General features: G+C 41.8%; 1 protein-coding gene across 2 annotated transcripts in view; it reads left to right on the top strand.

The window, feature by feature from the left end:
- Positions 1 to 25,418, top strand: part of LOC138750278 (endophilin-B2-like) — a 53,824-nt gene that overhangs the window by 11,216 nt on the left and 17,190 nt on the right. Inside the window, exons 2-4 of one of the 2 annotated variants that reach the window (XM_069912381.1) lie at positions 916 to 1,019; positions 3,104 to 3,264; positions 23,317 to 24,037. In XM_069912381.1, coding sequence (XP_069768482.1) covers positions 988 to 1,019; positions 3,104 to 3,264; positions 23,317 to 23,456 — 333 coding nt within the window. In that variant the 5' untranslated portion in view covers positions 916 to 987 and the 3' untranslated portion in view covers positions 23,457 to 24,037. Of the gene's footprint in view, positions 1 to 915; positions 1,020 to 3,103; positions 3,265 to 23,316; positions 24,038 to 25,418 lie in introns of those variants that run through there. The other variant, XM_069912379.1, reaches the window with a different exon arrangement.

The following is a 25,418-nucleotide window of genomic DNA, read 5'->3' as shown; positions in this document are numbered from 1 at the left end:
CATCCATTTAATTGACAAACCTCGCGTGGTGCTGCGTGCCAAAGAATGGAATGCTGATCTGTGGATTCTCCTGCCGGAAGGCGCAGAACATTCACAGGGTCCCGTGGATCGGCAGCAAACTCATAATGATGTCCCACCTTGACCCATGGAGCCCGGGACAAGCTGTAAATAAAAGAAGCCTGTAAAGTCTGTATAAAGCAGTCTTGTGTTGACTAATCTGGTGTATGTGTGTTCCTTTAGTAGCTCTATCAAAGTAGCTGCTACATATATAAATATTTTGGATGATTATCCCACTTACAAGATACCCGTCTCACACCCTGTGGGAAGAAGCTATTCCCCAGCCTGGCAGCCCTGATTTTGATGATGGACATGGTTAAAGATGCTGTGCACTGCATGGTCATGGTCTTTGCACAATTCCGTGAGCCCTATTTGAACAACACTCCCACTAATGTCATCGTCAGAAGAAAAGGATACCTCAGTAATCCTCAGAATTCTTTGCATCATTCCTGTCTGATGCTTTACAGCTACTGGACCATCCAATGATGCAGCCAGACAGGAGACTCAACTGTGCTCCTGTAAAATCTCAAGATGAGAGCTGTTGGCCTAGACTTCCTCAGTCTCCTTGGGAAGTGTAGGCACTTCCTGACAAATAAGGAGGTGTGATTGTTTTGTGTATTAATACGTGTGCTGTATGGATGGGAATTTTACGTGATTGTATTGTCTATTCTTGCTCTTTAACAATCTTTAGTGGATAGAAGTAGTCATTGTACTTTAGGATGTACAATCATGTACAGATTATCTTTAAATAGCCATTTGTCCCAGATGTCTATTCAGTCCAAGAATACTTTCAATCACAGGCAGATTTTAATCAATAACCCCATTCATTCTGCAATAACTGCCGCTTAATTTTGCCAGTTGTTCAATGGCAAGCTATATGGGGAAAACACCATGTCGACTCTTCTACCTTAAAGGAGTGATTATATTCAAATGGGCAGTGGAAACAATGAAATCAGTCAGAGGTGAGTCGCTGCTTAAAATTAGAAACATTCGTGTTCATGCTATAGAGTTTAAGGCTGCCCAGGAGGAATATAATGTGTTTTCTTTAAGATTTTTTACCCTCACCCTGGCGAAGGATGGGGCCAACAGACATGTTGCTGGAAGGGTTTGAGAATTGATATGGTAGGTCACAGGAATCTCAAGTTTAGATCCACAGAGCGCATGTGTTCAGCAAAATGGCCTCCCAGTCTGTATTTGGTCTTGCTGATATCGAGGTCAACTGAGTCAACCAAATGTAGGAGATTAAGTTGGATGGGGTGCATGTGAAACACTGCCTCAACTGGAAGGTCTGATTGTGGCCTTGGATGGAGGTGAGAGGATAGGAAGGGACAAGTTTGGCAATTTCTGCGGTTTCAATGGGAAGTGCATCAGGTGGTGGTGGGTGGAGAGGAAAGTGTCGTCGAGGGAGTCACAGAAAGATGTGCCCCTGTGAAAAGAGGATCTGAGTGGAGCAGGTTAGAGGATGGTGCTGAAGTTGGAAGTGTTCAAGGTTAACGTGTCAGATGTGGCAGCTGATGGTAAGTGAGAAACGTGAGGGATTCTGTCCTTGTTTGGCTGGAGAGGAGGTGGGGTAAGGGCAGAAAGAGAATTGGAGGTACGGGTGCAGATTTTATCAAAGACAGTATGGGGGAAACTGCATTTATTGAAGAAATAAGACAGTTTGGGTGTCCTGGAGTAGAAGACCACATCTTGGGACTGTTACAGGCCCAGAGGACCCCAAAACCTAGCAGCAATAGGAAATCACCAAGACAAAGCGATACTTTAACAAATGTTGTTTTTAATTGTCCAGGCCTTCCAGCATTTGAAATGCCTCTGAGGTCCCCCTTATCCTTCTGTACTCCAACTAGTACAGTCAAAGAGTCGACAATTGGTCCTCATACACTCACCCTTTCATTCCTGATATCATTCCAATAAATCATCTCTGACCTTCTCCAACACCAACACATCTTTTCTCAAATACAGCACCCAAAACTCTAATTCTGATTGAATGGAAGGGGAATTCTCCAACGACACAAACACAACAGTTAAATGATATTATGTTTTGTTGATATTTACAAAAAATTATTGAAGAGTCAATTAATAATTTGTAAAAGATGCCGGGTCCTTTTTTGGACTATTATCATAACCGGAAGCTTGGTGCTGTGTTACGAGACCAGAGGATCCTAAAACTAACCAGCAATAGATATTCACCAAGACAAATGGTTACTGAAACAAAAATTGATTTTAATTATCTTTAAACGTGAACACGGATTTACATTTTAACTTATCATTGTTTTACTACTTTAACTTAATTTACTTAACTTACCCCACTTCTAATTCTAAGTGCACGTGTGTTTAAGTTCAGAAAAGTTCTTTGGTTCATAGTCCAATCTCACTTCTCATTCCTCCAAGTCCACTTGTTGCAGGCCTTTCTTATACTGTGGACAGAATTGAACATGTATATAGTTTACCAGGCTTTGGTGCTCGAAAGGTAAATGATTACCACTCAGGAAGGTTCTTGTTGGTTTTCGGAGAGAGGTGTGTTGTTCAGGGAAGTATTACGGTGTTTTTGACTCAACGTACCTGCATCTGAATTCCATTATCTCTTCAAAAAAGTTCTGATAGCTTTAGCATGGAGCAGACCTGAACCAGGACTTTGCAGGTAGTTAAGGGAGTGTGTGGGCAGAGTTTGTTCTGGACCAACAATCTCACCAAATGACACTGCTTGAAATCAAGATTCAAACCATTTTGAGGAATACAACAAGAATTGTTCAACAAGAGAATGGTGTTCCCTGAGGTGTTTTCTTTCAATACTTGAAATGATTTTTTTTTTAAAAACCCCGATAATATTCCTGATACAGATCTTTGTATTTAACTTGCAGGTTGCTATCTGTTGTTAACTTGGAGGCCTTTAATGGGGTGACTGAGTGGAATCTTTGCTTGAACCAAGCAGTTCTCTTGCAATTTTCCAGCTGTAGAATGTGTTGCAGTTGCTTGCAAGTTTAGCAAGTGGGATTATGATGTGAAATTGCAAGTCACAGCGTCATTTTTGTTTTTGAAAATGCAGATGTGAAAATTTCCTTAAGTTTACAGAGGAGACGTTGGGTCAAGCTGAGAAGACAGAGTTGGATGCCCATTTGGCGAATCGGCTGGGCAAAGCAGAAAGCACAAAACAAGGGTCTGAAAAAATAATGAAGCAGACTGAAGTGACATTGAACCCAAACCCAGGTAAAGAATTTAATTTTGTGCTGTGTACTTAAGAGATCAAATGATTTGGGCTTTTAGTGGTGACCTATTAAAATGAAAAAACTCTGATTAGAATTGAAGTTTATGGAATGTTTGGAAGTTACCACAAAAAAATGGAGCATATAAATTAGATGTTGTAATTAAGATAAATGAACAATACAATGAGCCTGGTGTCACAGTATCTGACACAGTTTATTGTACATTACTGTTAAACATTTTCCTCAATATGAACCTGGTGTCACAGTATCTGCTATAGTTTATCGTACATCTCGCTAAACATTCTCCCAACTGTGAACCTGGTGTCACAATATCTGACACAGTTTATCGTACATTACTGTTAAACCTTTTCACTGCTGTGAAGCCAATGTCACAGTAACGATCTCAGTCGTCCATACATCAGCATTAAACCTCTCTCCACTCTGAATCTGGTGTCACTTTGCCTGCCACTTTTTATTTTACATCACCGTTAAACCTTATTCAAATTGTGAACCTGGTGTCACAGTATCTGCTACAGTTTATTGCACATTACTGTTAAGCATTCTCCCCAATGTGAACCTGGTATCACAGTATCTGCTACAGTTTATTGTACATCATGTTAAACATTCTCCCCACTGTGAACCTGGTGTCACAGTATCTGACAGAGTTTTTTTTTGAATTTTTTATTTTTCACACTATAAACCACAGTGATCAAGATACATACATTTTCCTTTTCAAATATATACAGTGTCGTTTTCTCCCCCTCCTCCCTCTTTCCATCCCACCCTCCCTACCTCCCCTCCCATTCATTTAAAGTTCAGAATCTAAGATACATTAAACCCATCAAACAATGTTGTCACTCAATAAAAATAAACAAGAAATTCCACTCAGTCAATTCTTTTCATTCTCTTCTCCTTCTGTCTCCTGTATGTTTTCTCTATTATGTTTCATGTATAGCTCCCATATTTGTTCAAATATTGTAATATTATTTCTTAAATTATATGTTATTTTTTCTAATGGAATACATTTATTAATTTCTATATACCATTGTTGTATTCTCAAGTTATCTTCTAATTTCCAGGCTGACATAATACATTTTTTTGCTACAGCTAGGGCTATCCTAACAAATCTTTTTTGTGCACCATCCAAATCAAGTCCAAATTCTTTGTTTTTTTATGTTACTTAGGAGGAAGATCTCTGGGTTTTTTGGTATATTGCTTTTTGTGATTTTATTTAATATCTGGTTTAGATCTTCCCAAAATGTTTTCACTTTTTCACATGTCCAGATTGCATGAATTGTTGTTCCCATTTCCTTTTTACAGCGAAAATATCTGTCAGATACTGTTGGGTCCCCTTTATTTAACTTTTGAGGTGTAGCCTCAACTGGATAGCCTGTGTATCCAGTTATATTGTATCATACGTAACCTCGTATTTATTGTATTTCTCATAATTCCTAAGCATAACTTCTCCCATGTTTCCTTCTTTATCTTTATGTTTAGATCTTGTTCCCATTTTTGTTTAGTTTTACCATTTGTTTCCTCATTCTCCTTTTCTTGTAATTTAATATACATGTTTGTTATAATTTTTTTGATTATCATTGTGTCTGTAATCACATATTCAAAATTACTTCCCTCTGGTAACTTCAGACTGCTTCCCAATTTGTCCTTCAAGTAGGATTTCAGTTGGTAGTATGCCAACACTGTATCGTGAGTTATATTATATTTATCCTTCATTTGTTCAAAGGATAATAATTTATTTCCTGAAAAGCAATTTTCTATTCTTTTGATCCCTTTTTTCTCCCATTCTCTAAAGGAAAGGTTATCTATTGTAAAAGGGATTAGCTGATTTTGCGTCAGTATTAGTTTTGGTAGTTGGTAATTTGTTTTATTCCTTTCGACATGAATCTTCTTCCAAATATTGAGTAGATGATGTAATACTGGAGAATTCCTAAGTTGTACCAATTTATATTCCCATTTATATAATATATGTTCGGGTATCTTCTCCCCTATTTTATCTAGTTCTAATCTAGTCCAATCTGGCTTTTACCTTGTTTGATAAAAATCTGATAGGTATCTTAATTGTGTGGCTCTATAATAATTTTTAAAGTTTGGCAGTTGTAAGCCTCCTTGTTTATACCATTCTGTTAATTTATCTAGTGCTATCCTCGGTTTCCCCCCTTTCCATAAAAATTTCCTTATTATTTTCTTTAACTCCTTGAAGAATTTCTCCATCAAGTGTATTGGCAATGCCTGAAATAGGTATTGTACCCTTGGGAAAATGTTCATTTTAATACAGTTTATCCTTCCAATTAGTGTTAGTGGCAAGTCTTTCCAATGCTCTGAGTTGTCCTGTAATTTTTTCATTAGTGGATAATAATTGAGTTTATATAGATGGCCGAGGTTTTTATTTATTTGTATACCTAGGTATCGTATTGCTTGCTTTTGCCATCTGAATGGTGATTCTTTCTTAAATTTTGAGAAATCCACATTATTCATTGGCATTGCTTCACTTTTATTTGCGTTAATCTTGTAACCCGACACTTCTCCATATTCCTTCAATTTCTTCTGTAATTCTTTTATTGATATTTCTGGTTCTGTTATGTATACTATAACGTCATCTGCAAATAAACTGATTTTATATTCCTTGTCTTTTATTTTTATCCCTTTTATTTTATTTTCTGTTCTTATCAATTCTGCTAGTGGTTCTATAGCTAACGCGAACAATAAGGGTGATAGTGGGCATCCCTGCCTTGTTGATCTGCTTAAGTAAAATTGCTTTGATATATATCCATTTACTGTCACTTTCGCCAATGGTCCTTTATATAATGCTTTAATCCAATTAATATATTTCTCTGGTAAACTGAATTTTTGTAATATTTTGAATAAATAATTTTATTCTACTCTGTCAAAGGCCTTCTCTGCGTCTAAAGCAACCGCTACTGTTGGAGTTTTATTTCTTTCGACTGCATGAATTAAGTTAATAAATTTACAAATATTGTCTGTTGTTCGTCTTTTTTTAATAGATCCAGTTTGGTCTAGATTTACTATTTTTGGTACATAGTCGGCTAATATGTTTGCTAATAGTTTAGCTATTATCTTACAATCTGTGTTAAGTAAAGATATTGGTCTATATGACGCTGGTGCGAGTGGATCTTTCCCTGTCTTTGGTATTACTGTAATTATAGCAGTTTTGCATGAATCTGGTAAGCTTTGTTTTTTATAAATTTGGTTGATTACTTCCAGGAGGGGAGGAATTAATAAATCTTTAAATGTTTTTTAGAATTCTATTGGGAATCCATCCTCTCCTGGTGTTTTATTATTTGGTAGTTTTTTTATTATCTCTTGTATTTCTACTATTTCAAATGGTTCTGTTAATTTACTTTGTTCCTCTATTTGTAATTTCGGTAGTTCAATTTTAGTTAAAAATTCATCTATTTTGTCTTCTTTCCCTTCGTTTTCAGTTTGTTATAATTGTTCGTAGAATTCTTTGAAGTTTTCATTAATCTCTGTTGGATTATATGTGATTTGTTTGTCTTTTTTCCTTGATGCCAATACTATTCTCTTAGCTTGTTCTGTCTTAAGCTGCCATGCTAGAATTTTGTGCGTTTTTTCCCCTAGTTCATAATATTTCTGTTTGGTCTTCATTATGTTCTTCTCCACCTTATATGTTTGTAGTGTTTCATATTTTATTTTTTTTATCTGCCAATTCTTTTCTTTTAGTTGTGTCTTCCTTCATTGCTAATTCTTTTTCTATATTTACTATTTCCCTTTCCAACTGCTCTGTTTCCTGATTGTAGTCCTTCTTCATCTTGGTTACATAACTTATTATTTGCCCTCTGATGAACGATTTCTTTGTGTCCCATAGTATAAACTTTTCTTTCACTGATTCCGTATTTATTCCAAAGTACATTTTAATTTGTCTTTCAATGAATTCTCTAAAATCCTGCCTTTTAAGTAGCATGGAGTTTAATCTCCATCTATACATTCTTGCAGGGATGTCATCTAACTCTATTGTCAATATCAGGGGTAGTGGTCCGATAATATTCTAGCTTTATATTCTGTTTTTCTAACTCTGTCTTGCATGTGAACTGATAACAGGAATAGGTCTATTCTTGAGTATGTTTTATGTCTACCCGAATAATATGAATATTCCTTTTCCTTTGGGTGTTGTTTCCTCCATATATCCAAAAGTTGCATTTCTTGCATCGATTTAATTATAAATTTGGTTACTTTGTTTTTTCTGTTAATTTTTTTCCCAGTTTTATCCATGTTTGAATCCAAATTAAGGTTGAAATCCCTTTCTATTAGTATGTTCCCTTGCGTGTCTGCTATCTTCAAAAAAATATCTTGCATAAATTTTTGATCTTCTTCGTTAGGTGAATATACATTGAGTAAATTCCAAAACTCCGAATATATCCGACATTTTATCATTACATATCTCCCTGCTGGATCTATTTTTTCCTCTTCTATTTTAATTCGTACATTTTTACTGATTAATATAGCTACTCCTCTAGCTTTTGAATTATATGACATTGCTGTTACATGTCCTACCCAATCTCTCTTTAATTTCTTGTGCTCCATTTCAGTTAAGTGTGTTTCTTGCACGAATGCTATATCAATTTTTTTCTTTTTTCAGTAAATTTAGTAGTTTCTTCCTTTTGATTTGGTTATGTTTTCCGTTAATATTTAAAGTCATATAGTTCAACATAGCCATTTCATACTTTGTTTATCTTCCCTTTCCGTTTCCTCATCATCACCTTTCCTTCTTATCCATTTCTGCTTTCTTTTTTTGAACACTTTATAAGACAACATTTCTAAAACATCAAACATTTCCCTTATTCTCCTATCTAAAATTTCTTCAACCCCACTATCCCCTCCCCTTCTTGAGTTGCCCTTTATCCCTTGACGGGCAACCACATCTCCCCTCTCCATTTGGATTTGCGAATTCAATCGCAAGCGTCAACTGATTTCGCAATGACCGCATCTCCTCCCCACCCAGCCCCCCCCAGAAAAGACTTCAATTTTCATTTACAGCAAAGGTCACTCTTTTAATTCCCTCTTTACTTCCTCTCTTCCCTTTCTTTCCCTTATTAATTCTTATCTATACTCTATATATTTTCTTTTAAATACACATACACTCATGTACACACACACTCACACACACACACACATATATTTATATATACATATATATATATATATATATATATATTACCCACATACACGCATACATATAGTTTGTGGTCATTTTTGCTCTCGTTACATGTCTTCATCTCTCTGTCTATTTTGTAGTTGTTCTGCAAATTTTTGTGCTTCCTCCGGATCCGAGAATACTCTATTTTGCTGCCCTGGAATAACTATTTTAAGTACCGCTGGGTACTTTAGCATAAATTTATATCCTTTTTTCCATAGGATCGCTTTTGCTGTATTAAACTCCTTTCTCTTCTTCAGGAGTTCAAAACTTATGTCTGGATTAAAAAAAAAATTGACATTTGTATTCCAATGGCTTTTTGTCTTCTCTTATTTTCTTCATTGGTTTCTCCAATATATTTTCTCTTGTATATCTTAGGAATTTTAATAAAATGGATCTTAGTTTTTGTTGTGGCTGTGGTTTAGGGGCTAATGTTCTATGTGCCCTTTCTATTTCCATTTCTTCCTGTAATTCTGGTCTTCCTAGGACCCTGGGGATCCAATCTTTTATAAATTCTCTCATATTCTTGCCTTCTTCATCTTCCTTAAGGCCCACAATCTTTATATTATTTCTTCTATGATAATTTTCCATTATATCTATCTTCTGAGCTAACAGCTCTTGTGTCTCTTTAACTTTTTTATTAGATTCTTCTAATTTCTTTTTTAAGTCCTCTACTTCCATTTCTATGGCTGTTTCTCATTCTTCCACCTTGTCCACTCTTTTTCCTATATCTGACATGACCATCTCTAATCTATTCATTTTTTCTTCTGTACTTTTAATTCTTCTTTTTATTTCACTAAATTCTTGTAATTGCCATTCTTTTACTGATTCCATATATTCTTTAAAAAAATATATATCCATTGTCTTGCCTTTCCCTTCTTCTTCCATTTCTCTATGTTCTTCTTCTTCTTCTTCCTCTGGGTTGGTCATCTGTTGTTCCCTTGTTTTCTTTTTACTCTCTTCTTTCTTGTTCTCATTGTTTTCTGTGTTCTCTTCCTGTTGCTGTGTTGCAGCTGTCATTCTCAGCTGTGGAGATTGACTCCTCAGCTGGTCCCCCCTCCCGTCAGTGTTTTTTTTTGACTTGCGCACTTTTGCTTGGCTCCGCGAGCCATTTTTGTACTCCCGAGCTTGGGACTTCGACTGACCTGAGAGAGTGGGCTTATCTCTCCACAGCGGGCTTCCTTGGACAGGTAAGGCCTTCACCTTCTTTTCTCCTTCTCTTCTTCCCGTTGCTTTTGACTTTTCTCTCTTCGCTGCCATTTTCTTCACACCTTTACTTTCACTTTATTTTAATTTTCGTGTTTGTGCCTTTGTGTTTTCTGGTTTTTTTAAAACTTTTCCGGAGAGGGCTGGAGTTCCCCGATTGGCCACTACACCATCACGTGACTCCTCCATCTGACACAGTTTATCGAACATTACTGTTGAACATTCTCCACAATGTGAACCTGGTGTCACAGTATCTGCTACAGTTTATTGTACATCATGTTAAACATTCTCCCTACTGTGAACCTCGTGTCACAGTATCTGACACAGTTTATCGTACATTACTGTTAAACATTCTCCCCACTATGAACCTGGTGTCACAGCATCTGACACAGTTTAATGTACATCTCGTTAAACATTCTCCCCACTGTGAACCTGGTGTCAAAGTATCTGCCACAGTTTATTGTACATCACGTTAAACATTCTCCCCACTGTGAACCTGGTGTCACAGTATCTGACACAGTTTATCGTACATTACTGTTAAACCTTCTCACTGCTGTGAAGCCAATGTCACAGTAACGATCTCAGTCGTCCATACATCAGCATTAAACCTCTCTCCACTGTGAATCTGGTGTCACTTTGCCTGCCACATTTTATTTTACATCACCGTTAAACCTTATTCCCATTGTGAACCTGGTGTAACAGTATCTGACACAGTTCATCACTGTTAAACCTTCTCCCCACTGTGAACCTGGTGTCACAGTATCTGCCACAGTTTATCGTACATTACTGTTAAACCTACTCACTGCTGTGAAGCCAATGTCACAGTAACGATCTCAGTCGTCCATACATCAGCATTAAAACACTCTCCACTGTGAATCTGGTGTCACTTTGCCTGCCACATTTTATTTTACATCACCGTTAAACCTTATTCCCATTGTGAACCTGGTGTCACAGTATCTGCCACAGTTTATTTTACATCACCGTTAAATCTTATTCAAATTGTGAACCTGGTGTCAGAGTATCTGACACAGTTTATCGGACATTACTGTTAAACATTCTCCCTAATGTGAACCTGGTGTCACAGTATCTGCTACAGTTTATTGTACATCATGTTAAACATTCTCCCCACTGTGAACCTGGAGTCACAGTATCTGACACAGTTTATCGTACATTACAGTTAAACATTCTCCCCACTATGAACCTGGTGTCACAGCATCTGACACAGTTTATTGTACATTACTGTTAAACCTTCTGACGACTGTGAATCTTGTCTCACAGTTTCTGCCTCAGTCGCGTGTACATCACGTTAAACATTCTCCCCAATGTGAACCATTTGTTTCTGTTTCTGCCACAGTTTATCGTACATCACAGTTAAACCTTCTCCCGACTGTGAACTCGGTTTTACTTTATCTCCAACAGTTTACCGTATACCACCGTTAAACCTTCTCCCAATGTGAAAGTGGTTTTCACAGTATCTGACACAGTTTATAGAACATCACTGTTAAACCTTCTCATGACTGTGAATCCTGTCTCACAGTTTCTGCCTCAGTCAAGTGTATCAATTACCAAAACTAATTGATGCAAAATAAGTTACTCCCTTTTACAATAGATAACCTTTCCTTTAGAGAATGGGAAAAAAAAGGGATTAAAAGAATAGAAAATTGTTTTTCAGGAAGTAGATTCTTATCCTTTGAACAAATGAGAGATAAGTACAATATAACTGGAGATACAGCGCTGGCATATTACCAATTGAGATCCTACTTGAAGGATAAATTAGGAAGCAGTTTGAGTTTGCCAGAGGGAAGTAACCTTGAATATGTGATTACAGATACAATGTTAATCAAAAGATTTATAACAAATATGTATATTAAACTGCAAGAAAAGGAAAATGAGGAAACAAATGGTAAAACTAAACAAAAAGGGAACAAGATTTAAATATAAAGATAAAAAAGGAAACATGGGAGAAATTATGTTCTGGAACGATGAGAAATACAATAAATACGAGGCTACGTTTGATACAATATAACTGGTTACACAGACTATACATTATACCTCAAAAGTTAAATAAATGGGACCCAACAGTATCTGATAGATGTTTTCGATGTAAAAAAGAAATGGGAACAACAATTCATGCAAGCTGGACATGTGAGAAAGTAGAAAAAGTTTGGGAAGATCTCAATCAGATATTAAATAAAATAACAGAAAACAATATACCAAAGAATCCAGAGATCTTTCTCCTAAGTAACATAAAGAACAAAGAATTTGGAATTGATTTGGAGGATGCACAAAAAAGATTTGTTAAGATAGCTCTAGCCGTAGCAAAAAAATGTATTATGTCAACCTGGAAATTGGAAGATAATCTGAAAATACAACAATGGTATATAGAAATGAATAAATGTATTCCATTAGAAAAAATTACATATAGTTTAAGAAATAATATTGAAATATTCGAACAAATATGGGAGCATTACATTAAATACAATAGCGAAAACCTACCGGGGACAATCATTACCTAAGTTGATGGAAGGAGAAGGAAAGAAAAGAATGGACTCAGTAGAATTTCTGGTGTATTTTTGTTGAATGACATTGTCTGACTGGTTTAATGTAACCTAGATTGTATACCTTAAATGGATGGGAGGGGGGGGTGGGGGGATGGGTTGGGAGGAGGGATGGGGGGGGGGGAGAAAATGTCACTGTGTATGTGTGAAAAGGAAAAAGTGTGTATCATGGCTAATGTGATTTATGGTGTGAAAAATAAAAAATTTAAAAAAAAATTAAAAAAAACATTGAACTTTCTCTTCCCTGTGAACCTGGTGTTACTTTCTTTCTTTGGCTTGGCTTCGCAGATGAAGATTTATGGAGGGGTAAATGTCCACGTCAGCTGCAAGCTCGTTGGTGATTGACAAGTCCGATGCGGGACAGGCAGGCATGGTTGCAGCGGTTGCAAGGGAAAATTGGTTGGTTGGGGTTGGGTGTTGGGTTTTTCCTCCTTTGTTTTTTGTCAGTGAGGTGGACTCTGCGGTCTTCTTCAAAGGAGGTTGCTGCCCGCCGAACTATGAGGCACTAAGATGCACGGTTTGAGGCGATATCAGCCCACTGGCGGTGGTCAATGTCGCAGGCACCAAGAGATTTCTTTAGGCAGTCCTTGTACCTTTTCTTTGGTGCACCTCTGTCACGGTGGCCAGTGGAGAGCTCGCCATATAACACGATCTTGGGAAGGCGATGGTCCTCCATTCTGGAGACGTGACCCACCCAGTGCAGTTGGGTCTTCAGCAGCGTGGATTCGATGCTTGCAGACTCTACCAGCTCGAGTAATTCGATATTGGTGATGAAGTCACTCCAATGAATGTTGAGGATGGAGCGGAGACAGCACTGATGGAAGCGTTCTAGGAGCTGTGGGTGATGCCGGTGTAGTACCCATGAATTGGAGCCGAACAGGAGCATGTGTATGACAACGGCTCTGTACACACTGATCTTTGTGTGCTTCTTCAGATGGTTGTTTTTCCAGACTCTTTTGTGTGGTCTTCCAAAGGTGCTATTTGCCTTGGCAAGTCTGTTGTCTATCTCGTTGTCGATCCTTGCATCAGATGAAATGGTGCAGCCGAGGTAGGTAAACTGGTTGAACGTTTTGAGTTCTGTGTGCCCGATGGAGATGTGGGGGGGGTGGGGGGCTGGTAGCCATTGTGGGGATCTGGCTGATGGAGGACCTCAGTTTTCTTCAGGCTGACTTCCAGGCCAAACATTTTGGCAGTTTCCGCAAAACAGGACGTCAAGCGCTGAAGAGCTGGCTCTGAATGGGCAACTAAAGCAGCATTATCTGCAAAGAGTAGTTCACGGACAAGTTGCTTTTGTGTCTTGGTGTGAGCTTTCAGGCGCCTCAGATTGAAGAGACTGCCATCCGTGCGGTACCGGATGTAAACAGCGTCTTCATTGTTGAAGTCTTTCATGGCTTCTTTCAGCATCATGCTGAAGAAGATAGTAAAGATGATTTAACGATGATGTACGGTAAATTGAGATAGATACTGTGACATCTGGTGCACAGTGGGGAATAAGGTTTAATAGTGATGTACGGTAGACTGAGGCAGATACTGTGACACTGTGACACTGGTGTTACAGTACCTACCTAAGTCAACTGTTCATCACCGTTAAACATTCTCCCCACTGTGAACCTGGTGTCACAGTATCTGACACAGTTTATCGTACATTAAGTTAAATCTTCTCCCCCCTGTGAACCCGGTGTCACAGTACCTACCATAGTTCAATGAACCTCACTATTAAACTGTCTCACTAATGTGTACCCGGTTTCACAATATCCATCACAGTCCACCGTACATCGCCGTTAAACCTTCTCACAACTGTGAACTCATTGTCACAATATCTGCCATATCTACCATACATTAAGTTAAACGTTCTCCCCAATGTGAACCATTTGTCACTGCTTCTGCCATAGTTTATCGTACATCACAGTTAAACCTTTTCACTGCTGTGAACCCATTGTCTCAGTATCTATCTCATTATCATTAAACCTTCTCCCGACTGTGAACTTGCTGTCACTTTATCTGACACAGTTTATCGTGCATTAGTGTTAAACCTTCTCACTGCTGTTAACCCAGTGTCACAGTGTTTGTGACAGTTTTTCGTAAATCTCTGTGAAACATTCTCCCCACTGTGAAGCTGGGGTCAGTTTACCTGCCTCAGACTGCCAGATACAGCACCAATTGCTCTCAGCCAAAGGTGCTGTAGTTGAGTCCGTGTGGCCAGAGGTGTCTGCTCAAGAAGGCCAGGGGCTGCCATTGCCCTTCAATGAATTGCTCCATTGCGCCCCCTACTGCTGTGCTGGAAGCACCTACTGTGAGAGTGGTGGGTGTCTCTGGCCTGGTGTCTACCAGAAGGATTGTGTTGGCCAGTGCATCTTTGGGCCTCTGGAACACCTCCAAATCCTCATTGTCCCAGGTAATGTCTTTACCTTTCTCCGCATGATGTGGGCCACTACTGGTATGAATTGGTTATAAAAATTAATTGTACTGGTGAATTTATGGTGTGTTTGGGTAAGCACTGAACAGCCTCTACCTTTTCAAGCAGGGGCTTAGTTCCGTGCCGGTTGATTTGATGCCCCAGGAAGTCAAACATTTCCAGACTGAACTGGCACTAAGTAAGGTTTATAGTAAGTCCAAATTCCTGCAGCCGGGCGCACAGTTGCCTTAGGTGGTCTCTGTTTAGCTTCATTGCCACCAGCTTGATATCTTGTGGTTACTGCTACCCTCTGCTGTTGGAGAATATATTTCTTGGTCAATGTGAATAAGAGCCCCTTAAATGCCCTTAATGTTTTGGCCTTCACTCCTGGCAAGGCATTCCTGGCACCCACAACTCTGTGTAAAAACAAGTACCTCTCATATTGCCCTAATCCTTCCTCCCTTTGCTTTTGTCAGATGCCTTCTAGTGTTTGCAACTCCCATTTGGGTTTCAGGCAGACCGAAGGACATCTTTCACTGAGTTTCTGGCCTTCCAGCAGTTCTGGATGTCTGTGTCTGGATGCTCTGCTCCGTGGACCACCCCGCAGTATCCCATCAAGTCCTGGAGTCTCTGTGTCAGCAATGCTCTGCTGACCACTGCCTGACAGCCTTGTGGTCAAAAGTATTTGTCTATGAAACCATTCCCAGGAAGGTAATGGGGCAAAGTCCTGCTGACTGGGTCATTGAGAGGCACCACAGCCAGACCAATCTTTTGCAATACCTGAGCCAGGTAGAATCTCAGCACATAGCGCCATTTGGTGCCCTTGCACTTTGGTTTCACGCACAGCCACACACAATGATGGCCATGCTGGTTACACCCTTGCCCCCAGTGATTGACCACGTACGTGGTCCTTCTCCAGACTCTATCCATTTTGGACCCCCGCATGAATAGGGAAACTGTTTTGGGAATTGCCAGGGTGGAGGTGTGGGGATGGGCCACACCTGCCCCACGTGCAGCAGTACTGAGAGTTACTTGCACCTTTCAACTGATGATCAGGTTTTATCCGATTGACCCCTGATTGCATCTCTGAGTTTCTCCCTGTCTCCTGGATCTGGGGGATTCGGTACTGCTCCCCATCTCCTTGAGTTGGTGCTTTGTTCTCCACCAGCCCCACAAGACAACCAAGACCTTTGGATGGAGGGCAGAGGTGCAGAGAGATCAGTGAGAACACGGGTAGGGGTCCATCCAGGTGCCTGATAACAGGAGGAAACCAAGGGGGAAGGAGGATGCAGGACATTCATTAGCAGGACATTGCGAGAGAGTGGATTCCTCGAACTCTTGAGGGGAGAAGGTGCTGATCGATCCATCGGTTTAGGTGGGGCAGGGTATAGACATGGCAGCTGACTGGAATTGTCAGCGGGATACTGAGACTTGGGAGAGGAGGGGAGGGTGCAGTAGTGTTCTGACGAGAGAGTGCTGAGGGAGAGGCAACATGGGTGGAGCCTCAGGGTAAGGGACCCCTGATTGTTTGCAGGGATGGGATTTGTAAATAGACTCATAGATATCCAGCACAGAGCATCTTTGTCCCCCTGCCATCAGGAAGGAGATATGGAGGTATAAAAGCCAGACAGCTTCTTCCCACAGGCCATGAGATTGACAAGGCAACATGAGCTGGCTGGGAGCAAAGAATGAAAAGGGGGAGAGGAATATGGACTGATTACAACAGCTCAGCCTGCAGGAGAGAGGGGCCAAAGGGCCAGTTTCTGTGTTGTCTATCTGGACCAGCCTTTTGAGTTCAAGCTTAAAAAACCCAACCATTTTTAAATTTAATAATAACGGTACAGAATGAATCAAGAGACAAGATGTCTGTCCAGCAGCGAGCATCGAAGGCACTTCCTGAAACTGAGGCTCTGTTACCACAGGGAGGTTCTGGCCGGAATGAGGTCCGACTTCTGCTAGAAGGAGGAGAGGAGAAGCAGGGATAATGTAGGGGAATGGGTGGGGAAGGGAGGGGGTAGAGATACCTTCCTCCGTTCACCTCCCATTTCCTCTACACTGTACCCCTCCTAATTCCCCTGCCCATTCCCCTCCCCCATCACCTCCCCATTTCCCGTGCCCCGCTCGCCTCCCCCGCTCCCCTCCCCAACCTAACCCTAACAAACCCTATCTCCTACTCCTACCCCCTTCCACTAAACCTAATACAAACCCACTTCCCCAAACTCTAAACCTAACCCTAACCTAGACCTAATTCTAGCCCATGTCTCCTAACCCTAACCTTGATGTTATCTCTATCCCCGCCCTAACCCTTACTCTCACCCAACCCAAGCCTAAACCCTACCCCTATCCCCTACACATATCCCCTTCCCGAAACCATACCCCTTACCCCTATCCCATACCCACACCCCCAAGCCTACCCCTTACTCACCCCGCTTCCATTACCCCCTTTCTCCTATCCCCCTTCCCCTACCACTCCTTCCCCTAGGTTAGGGTAGGAAGGGGAAAGGGGGAGGGGGAAGGGGAGGTGAAGGGAGGAGGGTTGGGGTTAGGGCATAGGTGTGAGGTAAGGGGGTTGGGATGGAGGAGGTGTGGGAGAGAAAGGGGGCATGGAAGATGCAGGGAATTGGGTTGGCAGGGCCAGAGGGAGAAGAAGGGGAGAGATTCAGGCCATCATGATGTTGTCCATCCTCTGTTCAGCTGGGATGCGAGGTTCTTCAGTACTCGTGTCTTGTCTCTGAGATCACTCCTTCTGGGAAGAGAAATACGAGTGATAGAGATGCTGTCTCCGAGGCCTGATCATAATGATTTTGGAGGGTCCCAACTCTTCCCACATCACCACCCTCCCTACCCCTACACACTAGGGCCTTTCCACTTCCTCTGCTTTACCTGAGGAAGTGTGTTTTTGAGAAAAGCACAATCTATCTGTGCAGAGCTCAGAGCACCGTGTCCCCATCAGGCAACACCCTGGTTCACCACTACATGGCAGCAAGATGCTGGACAAATCATGGATGGATCAGTCGAGTCCCTTCAGCTGACCCATCTGAACCAACCCCACAACAATATTACCCTTCCCTCCCTCACACGAGTACCCTCTGTTTTTCTTTTATTCCTGTCCCCATATTAAAATGTTTTATATGCCTTTTTTGGACCAGCCTTCTTTAAATCAAATATTATAACAATTAATATCAAATCACAATGTTACAGTGTTTACAAATATATGTTGATAACATATAAAAAAGAAAAGAAAGGAAAAGAAACTAAGATACGACTGTCGTGGTGGCTACTCTGTTTCTGAATGACCTCACAACCAGACGGGTTGAGTTCAGTGAGCAAAAACTCCTTTATTCAGGTCTGCCTGGCTGGTCTTATGCTCCCATCCTGGACCTGGCTGAGAAGCACACCGGGGGCCCTGACTTCGTTGGGGGGTCATGTGGGCCGCAGGTTGCGGGCTTCTGAGTCTGGTGCCGAGGTCGGGGAGAATCCCCTGACAGTGCCATTTTGGCTGGCTGCCCCGCCATGTGCGTGACATGAGGGGCTAGATCGCCTGCTTCATGGCTTGCCGCCACACAGCCCCCCCAGAACCGGCGCCAATGGCCTTTTTTGCCGGGCGGCCTCGCTTCTTGGGTTGAGCCGTGACCACTGGCTCGTTGGGTCGAGGTGTGCTGTCTTTAATCTGTTCACAGTAAACAGTTCCCTCTTACCACTGATGTCTGGTGTGAAGGTGGATCCGGAATGCTAGATGACTCTGTACGGCCCTTCATATGGTCTTTGAAGGAGTGCTGTGGAAGGGCCTCATCTGATAAATACATCCTCTGCGGAATACAGCTCACTGAGGATGTAAGAGGCGTGTGTGCCATGTCTGGGCGGTGATGAAGGTGTGAAGGAGTCCAACTGGGCCCAGAGGCGGAGAAGTAAACTGTGCAGTGACTGTTGCAGGTTGTTAGGTTCATTGATAAACTCACCAGGCAGGGCTAGTGGTTTACCGTAGACCAGATCAGCAGATGACATCTGCAGGTCTTCTTTGGGTGTCGAGCAGATTCCCAGGAGTACACAAGGCAGCTCATCCACCGAGTTGGGGCCGGTGAGGCAGGCCATAAGTGCCGACTTAAGGTGGCAATGCAATCGTTCGACCAGTCCATTGGCAAGTGGGTGATAGGCCGTTGTGTGATGCAGCCCAATTCCCAGTCTGTTGGTGAGCTGTGCCCAGAGTGCAGAGGTGAACTGCGTGCCACATTCGCTGGTGAGGTGGGCCAGGACGCCGAACCAGGTAACCCAACCGACCAAAACTGCTTGGGAGTAGGAGTCCGTAGAGGCATCTGGCATCAAGATCACCTCAGGCCAACGAGTGGTGCAGTCTACCACTGTGAAAAGGTAACAGTTACTTCAGGAAACGGGTAAGGGGCTGGCAATGTCCACATGTATGTGGCTGAAACGTTCTCGGACGTGTTCAAAATCCTGCACGGGCATTCTGGTGTGGCTGTGTGCCTTGGAAAGCTGGCAATGGGTGCAGGTTCTGGCCCAGTCCACAATCTTCTTTCGAAGCCCGTGCCAAACGAAGTATTCTGCCACCATATGAACCTTGGAGCTGATGGAAGGCTGGAAAAGGTCATGGATATGGTGAAGATTTGCCTGCGCCACTGCTGGGGAACCACTGGACGCAGGGTACTCATCACTGAGAGGATTCGGGAGGATCTGGAACCGCAGGCCCAAGATGGCAGTCCTGAAGGCCTGCATCTCCTCGTCGGACTTCTGATCTGGGCCAAGCAGGTTGTAGTCTAGGCTGGGTATCAGCGAGCAAATGGCCGGTTGGGAGACGGCTTCAGTGACCACATTGTCTTTCCCTGCCTTGTGCTGAATGTGGGTGGTGAACTCCGATACAAAGGACAGGTGATGGTGTAAGTGGGCCGACCAGGGATCTCTAGCTATAGCGAGAGCCTGAGTGAGGGGTTTGTGGTCGGTTTAAATGGTGAAAGGCTTTCTGGGAGGGGAAATGAGGCACAGCAAGGTACATGCCCAGCAACTCACGGTTGAAAGCACTATACATGCGGTCTGGCGGATGAAGAAGTTGGCTAAAGAATTCCAGTGGTTTCCACTGTCCATTAACCTGCTGCTCCAAGACAGTACCAATGGCAGTGGCAGAGGCATCGATGGAGAGCACCATAGGAAGGTCGGTACGTGGGTGGAGGAGCAGGGTAGCCTTCACGAGGGCAACCTTCGTGGCTTTGAATGCCCTGGAGTCCAGGCGAGTATCATGTCCTTGGCGAAGAGTGGCTGCATGATGTGTGCAGCTCCTGGAATGAATCGGTTATAGAAGTTGACCATACCTGCGAACTCTTGTAGCCCCTTGAGGTTGTCCGGGCAAGGACAATCACTGATTGCAGTGACCTTCATAGCAGTTGGTGTAGCTCCTTCGGCCATGATGATGTGGGCCTGAAACTGCATGGACTGTTTCCGGAACTGGCATTTGGCCAGGTTGATTGTTAGGCCAGATTTGGCCAGTCGGGAGAAGAGGGTGTGCAGGTGAGACTTGATTTGTGCCCAGTCTCTGCTGGTGACAAGAATGTCATCCAGATAAATGAACATGAAATTCAAATCCCTGCGCACCGTATTCATGACGTGCTGGAAGGTCTGGGTGATGTTCTTGAGCTCGAAAGGCATGCGTAGAAATTTGAACTAGCTGAAGGGGGATGTCCTCAGGCTACGATGGGATTTGATGAAATATGCGCACCAGATCGACCTTGGAGAATACGCTCGCGCCATGCAGATTGGCCGTAAAATCCTGAATGAGAAGGATGGGGTAATGGTCAGGTACTGTCATGTCATTAAGCCATCGATAATCTCTGTAAGGGCACCAGCCACCAGAGGCTCTGGACCAGGTGGAGTGGCGAGGCCCCAGTTCCTGTAGATGCGAGAACTCCTCTTTCGCTATCTGGAGCTTATCCGGCAGGTTTAACAGTAATGTACAATAAGCTGTATCAGATATTATGACACGAGGTTCACAATGGGGAGAATATTTAACAGTGATATACGTTAGACTTTGGCAGATACTGTGACATCAAGTTCACAGTAGTAAGAAGGTGTAACAGTAATGCACAATAAGCTGTGGTAGATACCGTGATACCAGGTACACAGTTAGAAGAAGGTTTTAAGGTGATGAAATATTAACTGTGGCAGATAAAGTGACACCAGGTTCACATTGGGGAGAAGTTTATGGTGATGTATGGAAGACTGACGCAGATACGGTGACACCACATTAACAATGAGGAGAAGGTATATCAGTGATGTACAAAAAACTGTGGAATATACTGTGACTCCAAGTTTACAGTGGGGAGAAGGTTGAACTCTGATGTACGATAAATGGTGGGAAAAACAGTGAAAAATTGGTCAACATGGGGAGAATGTTTAACGGTGATGTACAATCGACATTGGCAGATACTGTGACACCGTGTTCACAGTATTGAGAAGGGTTAACAGAGATGTGTGGTAGAATAAGGCAGATAATATAACTCCTGGTTTACAGTGGTGAGAAGGTTTTAAAATTATGTACAATAAACTGTGGCAGATACTGTGAAATCTGGTTCACAATGGGGAGGGGGTTAATGGTGATGTACGGGAGACTACATAGATACGTTGATACTGGGCTCAGAGTGGGAAAAGAAGGTTTATTGGTGATGTATGGGAAATTGAGGCAGTTACTGTGACACTGGGTTCATAGTGGGGAACTTTGGCAAACACAGTGACACCAGGTTCACATGGGGGAAAATGCTTAACGGTGATGTACAATAAATTGTGGCAGATACAATAACACCAGGCTCACATTGGGAAGAAGGTTTACTGATGATGTACAGTAGACTTTGGCAGACTCTGTAACACCAAGTTCACAGTAGTGAGAAGGTATAATAGTTATTTACGATAAACTATGGCAGATACAGTTAAAACGGTCTCACACTGGGGAGAAGGTTTAATGGTGATGTGTCGTAAACTTAGGCTGATACTTTAACACCAAGTTAACAGGGGGAGAATGTTTAATGTTGATTAAAGGTAGACTGAGGCAGAAACTGAGAGACAGCATTCACAGTAATGTGAAGGTTTAACAGTGATATACTATAAACTGTGTCAGATACTGTGACAAGATGGCGCAGAGGGTAGACGTGTGGTTCGACCCTTCCCCAGTTAGACTATTAAATGCTCAATTTAAAAAGTTGTAAAAGTGATTAAAAATACTGTTTATAGACTTGGGAATAGTGGAGGATCGAAATAGCTGCAAATGTGAAAAAAAGTGAAAACTCAGTTACAGAAGAAATTACCTTACAAAAGTGTTGAAGAATCAAGGCCAAGTTCAAGTTGAAGCAATGGAGTCGTTGACTGGAGTCCCCAAACCACAGAAGACTCCTGCCCGGCTTAGTATTACAGCACCGCCATCTTGTGAAATCGCAAGATGGTGCAGGCTCAGCGATGACTTTGGCCGGTTTCAACTCATACACTCGTTAACTCGGGCATGAGGGCGGGCCAGCTGAGTGAGGACAGGCCTGCGTGCCTGCAGCTTTGCCTGGTGGTCCGGGGGTGCGCAGTGTAGCGTCGGAAGATGCACCTGCGCGGTGGGTGGCCCGACCAGGCATGCGCCATGCGTCGAAGGTCCAAGAACCTTTGGAGAAGGTGTGGGCTATGGGGGAACCCGAACGATGGCCAGTTGACGAGGTAGGCATGCTGTTGTCGGGTGTCCAGACCCACAGCCGCACTGGAAGAGGACCTACGGCTTTGGAGGAAGAAGAGAGCTCAACTTCATTAGAGTTTGAAGAACTGGGGACTGAGGCAAAAGTCGGTCGGCCTCAAAGGGAGGTGATGGATCCTGGACTGGATTCTGTGTTTCCAATTCTGGAAGGGATTGCTCAGCTCATGGAAGATATGGCAAATAAATCAATGCAGATGACTCATCAGATGACTCAAGGATTTCTGGAAATGAAAACTCAAATGAACACTGTGTGTGAAGAGATAACTTTTATGAAGGAAGATATTAATGTCGTTAAGAGTGATGTTACGAGATGGACACGATCAGTGGATACTGTGCAAGATCATTTTAAAAAGATTGACGAGGCTTTCTTTAATGCAAGAGTCAAGTGGAGCGTAATAGAGAAAAAATGGAAATAGTGGATGATCCTTTTGTAGATTGGGGGATTCAGAAGAAGGAATTATTGAAGAAGTTTGACTCATTAGAAAACTAAAGTCATAGAAATAATGTTAAGATAGTAGGTCTTCCGGAAGATATGCAAGGTTCGGATCCGGTGAAGGTTTTGAAGAAATGATTCTCAGAAGTGTTGGGCAGGTAATTCATTCCAGATGGACTGGAATTAGATCGAGCGAACAGAGCATTAAGGAAGAAACCGTTTCCAGGCCAATTACCACGAGCAGGTTTGATTCGCTGTTTTAAATATCAAGACAGAGAGATGATCCTCCGATTGGTGGTGCAGAAAACATGGCAAAATCGGGCTCCACTGATGGTTCAAAATAATAGGGTTTTTTAAAATGCAGATCTGAGTCAAGAAATTATCAGAAGAGACCGAGAATTTAATTCAGCCTAAGAGGTATTGTGGCAAAAGGGATATAAATTTGCTTTTCGTTATGCGGCAGTATTGAAAGATTTTTATGGGAATTTTTAATCTCAGTTTTTTGAAAATGACCATGATGCTTTAATATTTGCTAATTCATTGCCAGATGTACAAGGAAATGGGCGATCGTCACCATTGTCACCGAAGAGAAGGGTCAATGGGAATGGGATTGGAAAATATAGAAAGAATGAGAAAAAAGTTGAATTGATGCAAAGTCTTCTCGATATTGAAGATCCGGAACAATAATTGGGACTGGAATCATTGGGTTGAATGTTTTTGTTTCAGTACTTTGTGAAAGTCTGACGGGGTGGGTGACACTGAGTCCTTTAGTCACTTGTGGACTTCACCACACCCAGATTTTTAGGGGGCTACTACTTTTGAGTAGCTTGTTTTGGGATTGATTTTTCTCTTTTTTTTTGGAATTTTTAAAATAGGTGGGGATTCGAATACAGCGAGACTTAGAAGGGAAGCATTATTTTATAGTAGGATTCACATTCGTGAGAAGGTTTAACAGTGATATACTATGAACTGTGTCGGATATTGTGACACCAGGTTCACAGGGGGATCAGATTTAACGGTGATGTATGGTATGTTGAGGGAGATAATGTGACTCCAGGTGCACAGTGTACACCTAGAATCAGGTGACTCACGCAGTTGGATATGAAAAGCACTCTAGGAAGCTGATTTGGCAATAGAGATCACCTGATCCAGGGGAGATGTATTAATTCACTTCAACTCAGCAGTCTGGAACTATTGACCAGAGTTCCACGCTGCAGCAGTGAGGAAGGAATTCACAACTAGTTTTTCTTCTACAGTTACTTCTTACACTAGAGAAATTGATTAGAATAAAATCAGAATTATCAGATCAATGTTTAAGGTGTGGTGAAGATGTAGCAACTTTCTTGCATTCAACTTATCTTTGTCCTAATGTAAGATCTTTTTAGGGAGAATTATAAATTTTTTGGAACAAGCCACAGGAGTTGTTTTTCTGCAAAATCAAACTTTATTTTTATTAGAAAATATTGAAGGAACAAGGCCCAAATTAAATCTATTAGTATATCAACTGAAATTTGTTAAATTAGCCTTAGTGGTGATGAGGAAATGTATTGCACTTACTTGGAAATCAGATATATTTTTAGGGATGCCAAGATGACATGCAAACATTCAAAGTTGTATTCTTTTGGAAAAAATTACATATATCTTGAGAAATATATACTCTATGCTTTTGAAAATTTGGCACATGAATATTCAAATATTAGGCTTCAATTTCTAATAATGCCCTTTCCATCCCTCTAGACATGGGAGATTCTCCTCTAAGTTGTAAAATTTTAATTTAGATGTGTTAAATTTCCTCGGCACCGCAAACTCTAGGGAAGCGCAGGACTAGCGCAGGGCACCAGAAAACAAGAAGACCAAACCCCATCAACATCTTAGAAGCAGAGGAGTCAATCCACAGGTCAGTGACAATGGAATCAGACCAATGAGGGGTTCTGCAGCTGAAGGACCCACACAGGTGACAGGCTGTTGGTGACTTGAGGAGAGGAACCCATGCAGGCTGTGGGCTTCTGGATAAAGCAGTCAAGGAACTCACACCAGGCCGTGGATTCCTAGAGACTGGTTCAAGACTGGCTAAAAGGGTGTCAGACCTGGGATATGAGTGCTGAAGGGTTCCTAATCGTGTCAGAGTTTCAAAACTGGAGCTCGCATTACCAATGGCTTGGATTGGTCTGTGAGCATTGAAAGAGAATCCACAGACCCTCAGTGACTTGGCCCAGGATTCGGGATGGTGGGGGTGGGGGAGAGTGACTCTCTTTTCCTTCCTTCTCTGACTGCAAGAGGCATTTCAGGCAATTTCTGCCAATGGCGAATCTGTCTGTCTTTCAGCAAGAAAAAAGCAATTTTTTAATTGACACATTTTAAATACATGACAGTAAATTGTCTCCTGAAATAGAGAGAGAGGTTCAAGTTTCTAACTATTACAAACTCCACTCACCAGTTCTACCTGGATTATACCGCTTCCCACTTATTTTTTTGCAAGGACACCATTGATTTTATCACAACTCCTCTGCTGCATCTGTCCTGTGACAGATTATCTATATTTTATATTGTATGTCGTTATGTTTTTGAAGGATAGATTGTAGGAGTCGTGTAGGTCAGAAACAAATACAAACACTTTGCAAAACAGCTCTTACTTAAAATGCAAGAGCT

The sequence above is a fragment of the Narcine bancroftii genome, unplaced genomic scaffold, assembly GCF_036971445.1.
Source record: "Narcine bancroftii isolate sNarBan1 unplaced genomic scaffold, sNarBan1.hap1 Scaffold_111, whole genome shotgun sequence".
Taxonomy (NCBI): Eukaryota; Metazoa; Chordata; class Chondrichthyes; order Torpediniformes; family Narcinidae; genus Narcine; species Narcine bancroftii.
The sequence above is the reverse complement of the archived record's forward strand: the minus strand, read 5'-3'. Positions and strand labels throughout refer to the sequence as shown.